Here is a 16,436-nt window from a genome sequence, read left to right as displayed (position 1 = left end):
CGGGCTCCGTAAACTGCGTCACACCAGGGCTCCCAAGCCCCTTCCCACGCAGCGCTCCCTACCAGGACCCCGCGCGCCCGCAGCTCCCTTCCCGGAGCTCCGGAGCCCCAGAGCCCGGCACTCCGCTCAGGTGCGCGCCTCCGTTCTACGCACACGAGCGGACTCCGGCACGTGGGGCGGTGAGACCGCGGCGCGCCCCGGGCCGCGACAGAGGCGGGTCCCGGCTGGGCCCAGTCCGGGGGCGTGGCCGAGGCCAGAGGCGTGGCGAGTCTTGGGGGGCAGGGCTAGCGCCGGCGTCGGCAGCAATGATCTCCTGAGATTGTTGCCGCGGCGTTTCGGTCCGGAACCCGGGCCACCCACGGGTTGGTGGGCGCCTCTCGGCCCCGGGCTCTGCAAGCCCGGGAAGGTAAATCTGACTGGGAGCCCGGCAGTTGGAGCGCTTGGGGGGGCCCACTATGGGGGCGGGCGGCTGGATGGAGGCGGAGGGGAACGTTCCGCGGCGAGTTTCTCAAGAAAGCTGAACTCGTCCCAAGCTTCTTGTGCGTCGGCTGGCTTGCACCCGCGACTTGGTGGCGGGCTCTAGCCGCGCGGGTGGTCTCCGGACCCAGGAGGGGGCGCGGAGGTGACTGGAAGCCTCGGCCCGAGCAGCACCCCAGATTGCTACCCAGGACCGCGCACCGCTGTGGCGGCGGTTTCTGCCCGAGAAAGGGCGTGTAAGTGCCGCAAGTCGCGTCCCGCGCAACCGCAGCGTGACCGCCAAGCTCCGAGCGCGCGGGTGTGTGAGACGTGCCGGCTCGTCTGGAGCCCACATTACACAACTTCTTTCCTCTTTAGGCCAGACTTGGTGAGTACTGTTCCCCCTGGGGCTAACCCGGAGGCTCCCCGCTATGGACGGCGAGAGCGAAGTGGATTTTTCTAGCAACAGTATAACCCCTTTGTGGCGGAGGCGGTCGACCCCCCAGCCCCAGTTGCTGGGCCGGAGCAAGCCGAGGCCCCAGTCCTATCAGAGCCCCAGCGGGTTGCTGATTACCGATTTCCCGGTGGAGGACCGAGGGACTCTCCCCGCGGCGCAGACTCCCGCCCTGGTGCCCGCCGCCTCCGATGGCAGGACGCTCCAGAGGAGCCCGCTGCTCCTGTGCGCGCATCGGAGGGCTGTGGTCAACGGTCGGACCGTCACCCCGGAGTACAGGGCTGCCTCTCCTCGACTCCGGCGGCCCAAGTCACCCGAGGTGCCCGACGCGCCGTCGGGCGGCTCCGCGAAATCCCCGGCGAATGGCACGGTGACCTCGCCTGTGCCGCCGCCGCCGCCGCCGTCGCCGTGCTCCCCGCGGACTCCTAATGCGTCCGCCCCCTGCAGCCCAGAGGAGAACCCGGCCCGACTGACTGCCAGCCCGGTGCTTTCGTCCACCACAAATGGCCTTGCGCCTAATAAGGACTCCCCTGGCTTGGGTGCGCAGCTCGGTCAGATCGCTCAAGACTCCGATCGGGGACCCTCGAGACACTCTCCTGCTCCCCAGAAAATGTCTTCAGAACAAAAACTGCCCCTGCAAAGGCTGCCCTCCAAGGAGAACGAGCTCCCGGAGAACCCTGCGGTGATCTTGAGTACAAACAGCCCTGCCGCCCTCAAAGTGGGCAAGCAGCAGATCATTCCGAAGAGCCTGGCCTCGGAAATTAAACTAAGTAAATCCAACAGTCAGAATGTGGAGCCCCACAAGAGACTGCTCAAGGTGCGCAGCATGGTCGAGGGTCTCGGAGTGCCCCTGGGCTCTGCAGGGGAGGAGGGCGAGCTGGACAACGATCTGGACAGCCCGGGGTCCCTGCGCAGGGGCTTGCGGTCCACCTCCTACCGCAGGGCCGTGGTCAGTGGCTGTGACTTTGACAGCCCTACCAGCTCGAAGAAGAAGAACAGAATGTCCCAGCCTGTTCTGAAGGCAGTGATGGAAGACAAGGAGAAGTTTTCCAGCCTGGGCAGGATAAAGGTAAGAGTGGGCAAGCAAGCGTGTGGCGTTGCCGTTTGCAGAGCCTAGAGTGAATGTCTTCAGAGTGGGAAGGAACACAGAGGAAACCAGGTGTCGTTGTTTTAGTTCTGCGTTGGATGTGCACACCTGGAACATTCTGTGGCTTATCCACAGCTTTGTGGGAGGAAGAGAAACTCCTATCACTTTTAGCTTTCTAAGTTCCAGCTAAATTTGCAGGACAAAAGACAAAAATTATGGCAAGTGAAGGATTGGCTGCATCAGCCCTGAGCACTTTTACTGCAGGTATCTGAGGCTGGGTCTGCACTGTGTTGGTCAGTTTTTCTGGCCTTTGTTTGGAAGGGTCAGTCTGGGTAATAGTACCACAGCTGATGATAATTCAGGATAATGCTGATTCCCCTTTGAGCCTGTTGATGATATTCTGCTTTCATTGTGGTCATTGTGGAGCTTTTTTTTTTTTTTATTTAAAGATTTATTTATTTATTTGAGAGGCAGAGCCACAGACAGGGAGAGCCAGAGATAGAAGTCCTCCACCCGCTGGTTTACTCCCCAAATGGCCACAGCAGCTGGAGCTGATAATCGGAAAGCAGGAGCCAGGAGCTTCCTCCTGGTCTCCCACATGGGAGCAGGGGCCCAAGGACTTGGGTCATCCCTCACTGTTTCCAGTCCACCAGCAGGGAGCTGGATCCAGGCCCACATAGGATGCCAGTGCTGCAGGCAAAGGTGGCCCAGCCCATTATGCCACAGCACTGGCTGCTGGCCCCCATGGAGTTGTTTTTTTAAGTGGTGATCACACAGGTGATGTCAGGCAGTGTTAATTTTAAAATCAATCACTAGAATCCCAAAAGGTAGAGTTTTTCATCTGTTTTGTCACTTATTCCTGTCATCATGGCCTCTGTATTTCATTTCCATTTTTATACCTAGTTGTCTTTCAGTGCATTTAACACATTGTTGGACCAGAATTTCAGGATAGGTTCAGCTGTGAGAAATTGCTACCTGATACAGGCCTAGGAGCTGCACTTTCTGAAATACTGTCAAACAGAACATAAAGAATTACGGAAAACTAGAAAGCGATATTTGAGAGTATGTACTGCCTTCCCCAGAAACAAGGCAGATCTCAGTAATAGGGCCGAGATTCCTTTTGGCAGCCACATTTTTTCTTGATTAATCAGAGAACTGGAACCAGTCTATATAAATGTCACATGTGTAATACACAAGCAAGCCTGTTTTGTTTTAGAGTGTATGATCTTAAAAGACATTATAGAATGTTTTACGTGTCTTTTTTTCCAACTCTGCAAGTATAGCAACATTCAGTGTAACAGTGATGGTGAATCGTAAGTAGTAAAATGAATTGAGTGGCTGGTCATTTGAGGACTTTCAATCTGTTTTGACAGGTTGTGGGGGACATTTATATTTTATTTCACTGTTTCAATGAATTGTGGTGGTCATAGGAGTGAGCTGCTGTGTGTATCTACTGTGTTGTGGTTTTGGAAATCTAATGAATGGAACAATAGAAAAAGTACTTTTACTTAAAATAGATGTATTTTCTGTTTGGCTCATTCATGCATAATTTGCTTTGCTTTTTCCTCTTTTTTAAATTTTTTGCTTGTCTCTTAGAAAAAAATGCTGAAAGGACAAGGAACATTTGATGGGGAAGGTAAGCATGTAATTTTCCAGACTTTTATTGCTGTTTCAATGTGGAATATCAATTATAAGTTGAAATCCAAATGCAGTAACAAAAACACTTAAAATGAGAAATAAGTCCAAGTTTTGCCCAAATTATACAGTGCAAAGCTCTGTGCTAAGCTAAATTGTCATCTAATAATACCAACAGTGAATAAAGTTCATAGAATTTTCAATAAGCTGATAACTTGTCAGTGTCCTGGGATTTTTAATTCTTCTCTGCTTGGGCTCCATCCCAGTCTTTTCTCAAAAAGTGGAGAAGAAAGCGTAGGCCCTAGATTTTTAGTTAATAATTCTTAGAGTTTGTCCTTTAGATCTTAAGTCATGGTTCCTTAGGTTGTATTTCCTTTGAATTTCTTTTCCTCATATTTCCACATTTTATTATAATTTCTGACTTATGTTTCCTTTGGGGAATTATAACTTTCCTGGGTGACAGAAACATATTCTTAAGAGTTTGTAAGCCATATAATATTTTTGTTAAGGCTCTCAAAAACAAAAACAGCTTCCCCCAGGTGTTCAAACCCTAATCAGATTAGTAGACATTCTGAAAATAGATGGCTCAAGTGTCAGCCAAGAGTTCGCGGGAGCAGTCCCAGCTGCATCCTCTAAGGGCTGGAGGTTCCTGGTGGCAGTGGGTGTACTTGCTTTCCGTCATGCTGTGCAATGCTAAGATTTTCCAACCTTTGAAGAATAAAGAAGCACTGCTCCTCTGTAAGTAAAACCACTCAACAGTTAGATAACCTTGGGTTATCATTGTACTAATCTCAGGAAACCACTGGACATGGGGAAGAAACCTAGAAATAGTATTTTAACTGGTTAGAATAAGTTCATCTCTGTAATTTTGGCAATGGAGGAAACCAGAAGCTCTGAGAGGTGTAGTAACTTGTCCACTGCCACATGGCTAATAACATAGACAGTGCTAGGTCAGAGATCTGGCTCTTCATTCCTTTTGCTTCCTTTATACTACTCTCAACGTGCACTAAAGATGACCTCAACTTGATGCCTTCTTAGGGAGATGCTTTGCACCTCCTAGAACTTGACATTGATTCTGTGACCTTTGCTTCAGAGGGTTAAGGTTTTGGAGATTTTTAAAAGTCAGAGAGCAAACCTTTATTTGAGCTAGTTTTGTGTTCTTTTTTTTTTTTTTTTTTACTATGTAACTTTCTGTGTATTCTCTCTTCCCTCTTCTCAAATATGATATAGAGTGTTTTTTTTTTACAAATATAAATATATACATCAGGAATGAATGATTCTTACATTTAATGACTAACAAGAATATGCCTGCATTAGTTAGCTTTTTTGTCACTATAAATACCTAAGAGAAGCTGCTTAAGAAGGAAAGAGGCATATTTGGGTTCACAGTTTTGGAATTCAAGATCAGGTGGACCTCACTGGCTTGGCATCTGGTAAGGCAGGAGGACGACGAAGGCAAGGCATGTACAGAGGAAGGATCACATGGTGAGTCCAAGAGCAAAGAGACTGGGAGCACACTTGCCACCTATGTCAGTGTGGCCTCCTTGTAAAGCCACCATATTTTAATCATGGCACCTCCAGAACCGAATCCAGTCTAAACAGTTTCTAAAGGCTGTACTTAGGGATGGGCATTTGGTTCATTGGTTAAAACTTCACTTAGACTGCCTGTATCCCATCTGAGTACCTGGGCCTGAGTCCTAGCTTTGCTTCCAATTCCAGTTTCTTGCTAATGCTCATCCTGGGAGACAGCAGCTGGTAGCTCAAGTAGCTCCTGCCAGTGATGTGGGAAACTTGAACTGAGTTTTAGGCTCTATTTGGGGAAAAAAAACAGCAGAAGGATTATCTCCCTGTTGTTTCTCTTGGCGTTTCAAATAAATAAAAATTAAAATCAAAGAACTTACCATCAGACACTATAATTGGATTTGATTTCTGCCCGTTAAAAATATTCATGCATAACATTAACATAAAACTTTTAGGACCAAACCTTTCCCTCCCTCCCTCCCTCCCTCCCTCCCTCCCTCCCTTCCTTCCTTCCTTCCTTCCTTCCTTTCTTTATTTTTTGACAGGCAGAGTGGACAGTGAGAGAAAGAGACAGAGAGAAAGGTCTTCCTTTGCCATTGGTTCACCCTCCAATGGCCGCTGCAGCCGGCGCGCTGTGGCCAGCGCACGGCGCTGATCCAATGGCAGGAGCCAGGTGCTTATCCTTGTCTCCCATGGGGTGCAGGGCCCAAGCACCTGGGCCATCCTCCACTGCATTCCCAGGCCACAGCAGAGAGCTGGCCTGGAAGAGGGGCAACTGGGACAGAATCCGGCGCCCTGACCAGGATTAGAACCTGGTGTGCCGGCGCCGCAAGGCGGAGGATTAGCCTATTGAGCTGTGGTGCCGGCCAGGACCAAACCTTTCATACACAGATCTTCTGGAGATATCAAAACTAATATTCAAGCCATAGCAGTCACTCAGGAAGCAGTGTAACTGTGTGGTGAGCACTCATGATCTTGGAGCCAGGCAGACCTGGCTTCCTGTTTTACTGCTTCTACTTACCAGTTAAGTGACACTGAGCGAGAGCCTGAACCTCAGTGAGCCCCAGTTTCGTCATATGGGAAATGAGACTAATAATACGGCTGTCTACCTTGTTAGGAGAATGAATGAAAAATCATACCAATGTTACGCCTGTACTTGGTGCCAAACACAAAGCAGTTTAAAGACTGGGGGAAACTCAGTTTTACTGCAGAACAATCAGAGATCAGTACAATCTTGCATAGATTCCATGTTAGCTGTGGTGCAAACAGAACTATCTCTGGTTGGTAAGACAAGAGGCAAATGTTTGCTTGCCTAGTAGATAGGCAAGGCATTTCAAATTCAGTATGTCCCAAATCAGTCTGATAATCCTCCACACTAGACCTGAATTTCCTCATGTGTTCCTGTCTCCTGCTTTCCAACTGTGGTACCTGAAGCCTAGGAAGAATCCTTCACCCTTCCTTCTCTCTGTCCCCGTATGCAGTCTTTCACCAGTCACTATGTCACATGGCCTAAGACCCAGTCACCTTTCTTTGGCCACCCCAGTAGCATCCTAATTTGCCTCCCATGTAGTCACACAGTTTTGCTCTTCAATCTCAGGAAATCTCTTCTCAGTGAATTCCCATTGCATTTAGGATAAAATATAATCATTACAGCGTGAATAAGCCTCCTTCTGTAAAACGCAGTGAAAAACCCAGTTCTTAATGTGGTCTCCCTGATTTGGAGAGTCTGCTCATCTCTCTAACCCACCTTGCTCTCTGTGGCCGCTAAGCACACCCAAGCTCCAGCCACACTGACCTTCCTTTGTTCTTAGAAGGTATGATGCTTCCCCTTGCCTCAGGGCTTTGGCAAATACTTTTTCCTTTAGCTCGGCAACTCCTTAACTTTCAGATCTTAAATTTTCCTCATTGACATTTCCCTGACCCCTAGACAAGATCACACCCTGCTGACACTCTCTTCTCAGAACACCTGTATGGCAGTCCTGTAGTTTCTAGGTATATGTTTGCACCTTAATAAGCTGACCTGTTATTTCCATTTTTCCCATGAACTTTTGTACCCTCATATATTTTTGCTCTTTCCTCACAGTACTCCACACAGGCCTTCTGGGTTCTGCTTGTTCATATACTCAAACCAGTCTTCTACTCCAGGGCCCTGGAACCAGCTGTTCCCTCAATGAGATGCTTTTTATCTAACTACCGGTGGCTGGCTTTCTTACCTCTTTCCTTTCCTTCCTTCAGTGTCACCTTGGTTCTGCTTTGCTAAACCGTCCTATTTAATATCTGCATACCTTCTTTCCAGCACTTTCCACTCCCTTTCTCTGTTTATTTTTCTCAATGACATTTACCAATACCTGAAATATATAAGATTTACTTATTTATTTTTGGTAATTTCTCACTTAAAGTCACCTCCTTGAACACTGAGATTTTTTTCTTTTCTGTGTTCCCATAGCAGTTGCTGGCATCTAGCAGCTATTTTCTTGTCATCAGTTGAAGCAATAGATACATGTAGGAGTGACTTTGTTTTTCTGAATTACATTGTTCACTCATGAAAGCAGGGGAGGTGCCTTTTGTTTTCTATTTTACTATTAGAACTTGACACCTCCTAGATGTGCAATAAATGTTTGTTAAATTCAAGTCAGTTCCTTCAAGGTCTTGAAGGAAAGGTAGGGAATAAATCCAGTTTATTCTAAAAACCAGTGATTTAAGAGACCTGCCTGTCCTTCATGAGTGGTGAATAAAGACAGAAACATTGCTTCCGTCGGCATGTCATAGAAGGTGCCTCCCTTGCCCTGCAGATGAGGTTGGGGCAGAACTGTGTGAGTGAGAATGTCACTTTTCTGCAATTATTTTTCAGTGACAAAATCCATTTGTCCCTTTGTCCATAGTTTATTAAACTGGAGACAAAATATTGTGTAAGTATGGAAGCACTTTATAATAAATTGCATGTTGATTGAGGACAATTAGTGATCATCAGGGCTTGTTTTATTGCAGAAAATGCAGTCCTGTATCAAAACTACAAAGAAAAAGCACTTGACATTGACTCTGATGAAGAGTCAGAGCCCAAAGAGCAGAAGTCGGATGAGAAAATTGTGATTCACCATAAGCCTCTGAGATCCACATGGAGCCAGCTCTCTGCGGTGAGTGTTTACCCTCTTTTCTGTCTGTGGGAGGATAAAAACTAGCTTTTGGAAATTTACCATGGATGTGGCTTCCATGTTATCTGATGCTGAATCTGTAACCTTGCAGAGAAGCGCTCTTCCTTTTAGATGGTGAATTGTTGCTTGAAACCCTGCAGGCACTCCTGAGAATGTGAACTTTGACAGTTCTGATTGGGCAAATCAGATTTTGATAAAGTACCTTGAAACTCATGTAGTATGGGCTCTGTAAACTCTTCCTATTTAGCATACTATAATTCTTTATTTATTTTTAAAATAACTGTATTTTTAGTGGTAACTTAATGTATTGTAAACTGTATCAAAATATGGCGGTATATACATATGTGAGGATACTTCAGAAAATTTGTGGGAAGGTGGAATTAATAGATAAGTTTATTTTAGTGCACAAAAACTTTCAAATCTATGCAAGTTTTTTCATAATAGCACCTTGCATGAGCTTCCTGAAGCTCTGTCCTATATGCATATATGTTTGTATACCTATACTCATGCATCCATGCACAAGAGGGGGCTTGTTGTAGTTCTTTCTCCGATATTTTATTTGGTATAGATGTGTTTATTTTTTTCTTGAAACTGATTGATGAGTGGTATTCCCATCCACCTCCCTCTGCATCTTTTGAGTGCTTATATCTGATACTTATAACTTCTTACTGAAGAGTAATTAAGAGTAATTTCTCCTTTCTACATCAGCATTTTTGTTTAGCCATGATTTTCTTTCCTTCAGCTTCCAAAATATTACAGTGTGATGTTTGGTTTTCATGATAAGCGTTTGGGCACAAAATTTGTGAGTATCTGATGCTTTAGCAAGTTGAAAGAAATTCCCACGGCTGACTTGGATAGTAGGAGCATTGCATCAAAACAAGCTGGTATACCTGCATGAGTCCTTAAATAATATCAGAGCAGAGCTTATTCCTTCTTAGGCCACAATGAATGCTGTTCAGAGTCAGGAATCTCAGGTATCTTGAGAACCCACCAGTGTAAGTAAGGGAATTGTATATGTTGGCAACATACCGTCAGGATCCTGGAAATGTGTGTATGTTAGTGGTGAGGGACGGCTTTGGGTTCAGGCTCTACCTCCCCTCTTTAAAATGTTTTAGAAACCAAGCCCTTCTTCCCTGTCTCCCCTCCGCCCCCTAATTTAGTTAGAAGAGGAATCTATTTATTTTCAGTGCCTTCATGGCATGACACCGTTAGTGCTATGCCGTAGGTTACAGTAGTGTGAGTTGCTGATGCTGTGCACACAGAGCTTAGGGAATGGTGAGAAGTGTGGTGCACAGGCCTTGTATACATTGAGCAACTGCTGCTTTACTCAAACCAGGTAGGTTGAAGGGCTCAGTGTTGCCAGGACCTCTGATACTCAGGAAAGAGAACCTCCATTCTTTTATGAGTATTATTCTAATTCATGTTTTAACAAAAGGCTGTGTAAATCCAACAAAGTATCTGGGAGCAACTTGGTCTCTGTTCTGACAGTTTGCAGCTTCTATGATAAAAGTGTGCTTTTTGTAGGTGGCCTGCATCTAATGCTCTCAAGATATATAGGCGCCTAAGATAGACAGTTGTTAAAACTGATAGCAAGAGCAATAGAGACCAGCTCTAAAACGCTGTCATTCTGTTGATTCAGTTGTTGGAATGGGCTGTTTGTTGGAGGCTCTGGGAGAACAAGGCTGTGAATTTTTTTGAGCTTTCTCTGTGGCAGCAGCTGCATTTGTTAGCACAGGCCTAAGTCCTGCTGTTGATCATTGAATGCTCGACAGAAATGTGGACTTCTTTGTCAGTTACACTCTGATCCAGCTTAGCTTTAGCACTAAAAATCAGGCTGCCATATTTAGGCCTCCTGGAGTTTGGCTTCATTTAGAGGAACAAATGCACATGTCCTTACATAACACAGTACATCTTCCAGTGCAGCTTCAAATAAGGGCTTGCATTTTATTTGGCAAATACAAAGGTATTGATATAGGTCTTTCGTTAACAAGATTGATACGAAAGGACTGTCAGAATGTAAAGCTATAAAGTGAGTTCCAGCTGTAGTGTGCGTTATCTTGGACTTGAGTGTTCCCAGGAGGCTTGTGTATATTTATTGTGTTGCTTGGCAATTATATTTAATCAAAGCAGCATGATTGGACTTTGCCACTTAGCATTGCTTAGGCCCTGTCCTGCATTTTCTTTGTGCCTTTGTGTCTGGTTTTCACTTAAATGATAATTGTTTACATTTCATTCTTTTTTAAAGAGTTTATTCTCATTGGAAAAGAGACAAGGGACAGACAGAAATTTTCTATCTGATGGATGGTTCACTCCCCAAGTGCTCATAACAGCTGGGACTGGGCCAGGTTACAAACAAGAGTTCCAGAACTGGGTCTGGGTCTCCTACATGGATGGCAGAAGCCCAATGAATTGAGCCATCACCTGCTACCTTCCAAGGTGTGCGTAAGCAGGAAACTGACATTGGAAACAGAGCTGGGACTTGAACATAGGTACTCTGATGTGGTGTGCAGTGTCCTAAGTGACACTTAATCACTGTACCAGTGCCCCCCCTTCCTGCCCAAATGCTAACATTTTAACATACGTGTTTCAGTCTGTTTTTTTTCAGATCTATCTGATCTGACTACCACCCCCTCCTTTCCTGTGCTTTTGTCCTTCTTGCCTCCCCAGAGGTAATCACTATTCTGGAGATCATTCTGTCCTTCCCATAGGGGTTTTTCTATCCACTAGAAAGATAACAGCCATCTCTGACTTTTTAGGAAAGTGCATGTTTTTAGCATCTGAAGCAGCTATTGCCATTTTATAAGCCTATCCACTAGTAAATGTCAAAGTTGCAGTTTTACCCTAAGAGGAGGCAGTGTGAATTATTAGCTATGTCACGATGTGTCTCATAAGACATCAGCACCTCCATTTCTCTGACCCAGTGCCCTGATCCTTGCTTGTGGGGGAGTTGCAGCATTTCAGGCAGATCTTAAGAGAGGTCTGCTTTTAATTTCTTTTTCTCATCATCTTTCCATGCTTAACTTTTAATAAATCAAGTTAGTAGGGTAGCCCAATCTTGCATGTGCCACTTAAAACCTTTTCAAGAATAAGCCCTGGTTGGGGCTGGCACTGTGGCGCAGCGGGTTAATGCCCAGGCCTGAAACACCGGCATCCTATATGGGCACTGGTTTTAGTCCTGGCTGTTTATCTTCTGATCCAGCTCTCTGCTGTGGCCTGGGAAAGCGGTGGAAGATGACCCAGGTCCTTGGTCCCCCTGCGCCTGCATGGGAGACTTGGAAGAAGCTCTGGGTCCTGGCTTTGGATCAGTGCAGCTCCGGTTGTTGTAGCCATCTGAGGAGTGAACCAGCGGAGGGAAGACTTCTCTCTCTCTGTCTCTACCGCTCTCTGTGACTCTTTCAAAATAAATAAAATAAAAATAAAATAAATCTTATATAAAAAAAGGAGTAAGTCCTGGTACCAGAGAGTAGGACCAGGGGTTTTCTGGCTGGGTCTCAGTTTGACATATGCCTTCATTCTCTGCTTAGCAAGGGAGTTTGTGAGTGCATGTGTGTGCTAGAAATCTTTTATCTTTGTGGCACACACCTGCCTGCCTTCTGGCGTGATGAAACTCTCCTTATCAGTTGACAGTAAGAAGCATTCAGTATGCCACTGACTCCATTGGAAATGCAGCAATGTGTAGTAATTGACAGTTGTTTCATAACACTGACGCCTTCTGTCTGCGGTGTGATTTGTCTGAGTGTATTTGTTTTTATGTCTCCTTTGGTTTTACTGGACAGTGTTAGTAGGGTAGTGCTCAACTACATAGGTGACAGGTCATTCCCCATGTACAACACTGGGACAGGTTTAACTGTAGTGCTGTGGTCATCTAGGAATAAGGGATGGTTGGACCTACGGAGGAGAGGCATCTAATTGGGTCACAACTGAATAATGAACACTTAGGCTGCCACAAACTTTCACTGTGGGATTAAAGTGAATTAATGGTGAATGTATTTAGCAGTGATGAAGTGACGTTCTGTTACAGTCAGGAAAGCAGGCAGAACTGTGTAATCACGTAAGATGGAGACAGGCTTATTCTTCATGGATTTGTCTAAGTAGACAGACCTATTCTTAACTGAAAGAACAAGATTTCTTACTCCGTGGACTATACCTGTGTGCTGCTCTTCATGACTTTGAGAGTGTGAATGCATCTGAAATCATTTATGTGGTTATGATTTGCGATTTTGAGTTGGTTGTAAGTGGAAGGGATTTGGGGTTTTGAACTTGAAAAGTCATTTTTTGATCTCTGAAGTTGATTATCCTGAAGTATGCCCAGAGATATGGATCCTACCACACATGAGCAAGCCACACAGTGACTCACCTAAAGCAGCAGCGTGAGGACTGAGCCAGCAGTTCTTGGATCTCTGGGAAAAGCTTATCGGTTTCGAAAAAAATATTGATTGTATTAGTCAGGGACAGAACAGGGTGCTTGTTATAGTTAGTGCCAGATGTGTAGCCAGCTGAGTCCTGGCTGCAAAGCCAGCACTTAACCCCTTCGCTGAGGTTCGTTCTTCAGTAGGATCCTGGAAGTATTTATTGTTCTTCTTTGAGATCACAGCACACCGTCTCCTCCCCCTTCCAGTATTACATACTGTGCATGCACTGAGAAATGACTGTTGCAAAACCAGTGTTTGCTTTGTTAAGTGCAGTGACAGCGCCACAGCCAGCCACCCTCTCTGGCCGTGCCCTGACCCCGTTTATTTGCCATGGGGCGTGTTTGTGTAATTTCCATCACCTTGAAATGCCAGGTACCTTTGAAAAGGGAGTCCAAGCTCCAGAGGCGGACACAGGCGTCCACTGGCATAGTTTCCACACCTAATATAGTCATCCTCCTACTGTTCTCTTCCGTGTGCTTGCTGGCGTGTGCCTTATCAGTGATCTGAAATCATTTGAGTGTTTCTTCGGTTGGTTAAAAAATGCTGAAGTCTTCATTGAGGGGCTAGTTCTTATATTTTCATTAAAGTATCTGCTGAACCGTGCTTGTTGTGACAAATGGTATAATGGGAGCTCCAGAATCTGGATCTCAGATGCTGGTTCCAGAACCAGCTCAGCTCTTAAGGCACACAGTTTCCCTTTGGGAGACTTTTTGGAATTTGTAGCCCTGCTGTTGCAAGTCTTTTGGGAATAAATCAGCAAATGGCATATCTCTCTTTAAGTTTTCTTTCTCCACTCCCTCTTTGCTTTTCAAATAAGTAAATTAATAAAAGCTTTAAGAAGCTACTCTTTATCTGAGTTGCAGGAATGTTGGAACTTTCTATGTCCCCTGGAAGGTACAGAAATCGAGAAGGAAAGTACTCTGTTGGGAGCCGAGTACTTTGGGGCAACGGGGTAATGTGTTGATACTAGTGCCTATGTTTATGTTATTGGTTCTCCTGAAAGAACAATAGATGTGGGAACAGGGTGGGTGTGTGCCATGTCCCCTGGGGGAGGCAGAGACCAGAAGAGACAGGTGTTCCTAAGACAGTGGGAGGAGATGAACACAGGGTTATTTAATTGTGATGATAACTATGAAAAGAGATGTTTCAATCAGAAGCCTAGATCTGGGACCCAGACAGAGAAGGCATTCTTTCATTGAATATAAAATCAGTGGGAAAGGTTGATGAATGATTTCTTTACTCATCAAGTCTTTTATCTAGGGCCTGCTCCCGTTGTGGCCTTGTGCTGGGCACTGTCAATGGTAAGAACAGACTCCACCTTGCTTTTTTTTTTTTTTTGACAGGCAGAGTGGACAGTGAGAGAGATAGACAGAGAGAAAGGTCTTCCTTTGCCGTTGGTTCACCCTCCAATGGCTACCACAGCTGGCGCGCTGCAGCTGGCGCACCGCGCTGATCCGATGGCAGGAGCCAGGTGCTTCTCCTGGTCTCCCATGGGGTGCAGGGCCCAAGCACTCCCTGGCCACAGCAGAGAGCTGGCCTGGAAGAGGGGCAACCGGGACAGAATCTGGTGCCCCGACTGGGACTAGAACCTGGAATGCTGGCACCGCAAGGCGGAGGATTAGCGTATTGAGCTGCGGGGCCAGCTGTCCACCTTGCTTTCATGTCCTCACCCATACCCTCAGTGGTATATCAAGTGACCCCGCACATAAATGCATAGTTACAGCTGAGGTAAAGCTAGGCAGGACGTGTTGATGCTCCTGTGAGATCCCATGGGGAAGAGCACCTGCTGGGCAAAGTGCTGTTTGTTGAAGGAATGTGTCAGGTGCAGTGAGTGACATGAGCTGCCATCTGTCCAGATCAGCGGCTGAGCAAAGCTGGGGAGCAGGAGAGGTTGGGGGGAGTCCTAGGCAGAGAGAACATCATGTGCATGGACCCTTGAGGGTATGGTGGGTAAGAGAATTTGAAATAAGGCTAGCACAGCTAAGGTACCTTTTTCATTTTTAAAGTTATTTATTTTCATTTAAAAAATATTTATTTTTTATTTGAGAAGCAGAGTTACTGACAGAGGGAGAGACAGAGAGAGAAGTCTTCTGTCCACTGGTTTGTTCCCCAGATGACCGCAATGGCTGGAGCTGGGCCCATCCAAAACCAGGATTCAGGAACTTCTTCTGAGTCTCCCATGTGGTTGCAGGGACCCAAGTACTTGGGCCATCTTCTACTACTTTCCCAGGCTGTTAGCAGGTAGCTGGATAGGAAACGGAGCAGCTGGGACTCGAACTGGCACCCATATGGGATGTTGGCAGTGCAGACGGAGGCTTAACCTTCTATACCACAGCACCAGCTCCTCATTTTATTTGAAAGGAAGAGAGACAGAAAGAGAGAGACAGGGAACGATCATCTACACTTCGGTTCACTCCCCAAGTGCCCACAACAGCCAGAGCATGTCCAGGGCAAAGCCGGGAGACAGGAACTCAATCCAGATCTCCTGTGGGGGTGTTGCGACCCAGCTACTTGAACAACCACCTACCACCTTCGAGGCTGCACATTAGCAGGAACCTAGAGCAGAAGCAGAGAGACTCAGACCCAGACTCAAGCCAGGAGCTTTAATAGGGATGCAGGCCTGCCACCCCAAGCGGACACTTACCTGCTGTACCACACAGCTACCCAAACTGAGGCTTCTTCATCTTTGTGGATTCCTCCTTACTTTTCTGATTTCTGTGAATTGGAAGGGCCCTAGGTTCAGTGGGACCTCGTCTGTGATCTCCACTCACTTGGAATGTCATCAGTCCTGTGCCTGAAATACATTGTATACTCAGGTGACATCCAAGCTGTTGCTTACTGTGAAACCTGATTAAATCACACCTTTCTCTTCAGTAGGTATTTCTATGGGGAAGGCACATAGACACATTCAAGTTCAACAGAAATCTGTAGTAATATAGTGTATTAGAAGAAGATGAATCTCAGGGGTTCTGGGTAATTACAGGGAAGGGCTCTGTAATATTGAGCTTTGGGTTGAGGCTTCATTTGTATTTCCTTGACCTGAAGGTGTCCTTTTGTGGGTTCTCCTCCCTCAGTCCTGTGATGGGACTGTTTCTCAGGACCGTGTCCACATAGTACTCATTCTCCAGCATGACTGGTGAGTAGTGTCACAGTCAAAGTCACTGTTGATTCTGGAAGTATGGAAGTAGTCTTTAAAAGTTTGTTACTAAAGTTTGTAGATTTATTCAGATGACTCAGAGTCTGCTGATTTTTCCAGATGATTAGTGTGGATGACAATGTCTTAAGATTAGTAAGCTGTTTACTACCTATATTTCTATTATTTGAAGATATATAACTGTAAAGTTAGTGGAGAGATTCTGCAGGAGGAGATCTTATCTTCAGTACAAAAATTACAGATTATTTCCTATTTCGATGTAGGATATAAATTCTGCCACCCATTCAACGACAATAATATAATAATAGAGCAGTTTCTACTTTGGGTGCAAGAAACCCTGCTTCTGTTAGTGGTGTGCTAAGGCATGTGGTTGTGGCCTGCTCAGCTGAGCAACAGGGAGCCCTGACATTCACATGGGTCCAAAGTCTCAGTATGAGCAGTCAGTGCAATGGCTGACCTGCAGGGTAACTGCCATTGGTCATTGCAGCATCGATCAGTTGACATGCAGTTCAATTATTTACCAGATATTGGTAGAGAATTTATTATGTGGCAGGGTTGTGCTAGG

The 16,436-nt window shown here is 45.9% G+C and overlaps 1 protein-coding gene across 4 annotated transcripts in view; it reads left to right on the top strand.

Annotated features, from left to right (window-relative positions):
• The first annotated feature begins 268 nt into the window (after positions 1-268).
• The window catches only part of ARHGEF26 (Rho guanine nucleotide exchange factor 26), a 134,156-nt gene continuing 117,988 nt past the window's right edge, over positions 269-16,436 (top strand). The window contains exons 1-4 of one of the 4 annotated variants that reach the window (XM_017346853.4): positions 269-406; positions 835-1,979; positions 3,594-3,633; positions 8,142-8,287. In XM_017346853.4, the coding sequence (XP_017202342.3) occupies positions 888-1,979; positions 3,594-3,633; positions 8,142-8,287 (1,278 nt within the window). In that variant the 5' untranslated portion in view covers positions 269-406; positions 835-887. Of the gene's footprint in view, positions 1,980-2,186; positions 2,262-2,739; positions 2,825-3,593; positions 3,634-8,141; positions 8,288-16,436 lie in introns of those variants that run through there. The other 3 variants (XM_089332167.1, XM_089332169.1, XM_089332168.1) reach the window with 3 other exon arrangements.

This window comes from Oryctolagus cuniculus, chromosome 4 (genome assembly GCF_051225735.1).
Source record: "Oryctolagus cuniculus isolate XC-2025 breed Fujian yellow rabbit chromosome 4, ASM5122573v1, whole genome shotgun sequence".
Taxonomy (NCBI): Eukaryota; Metazoa; Chordata; class Mammalia; order Lagomorpha; family Leporidae; genus Oryctolagus; species Oryctolagus cuniculus.
Note: the sequence above shows the minus strand (reverse complement) of the source record. Positions and strands in the feature narration are given on the sequence as shown.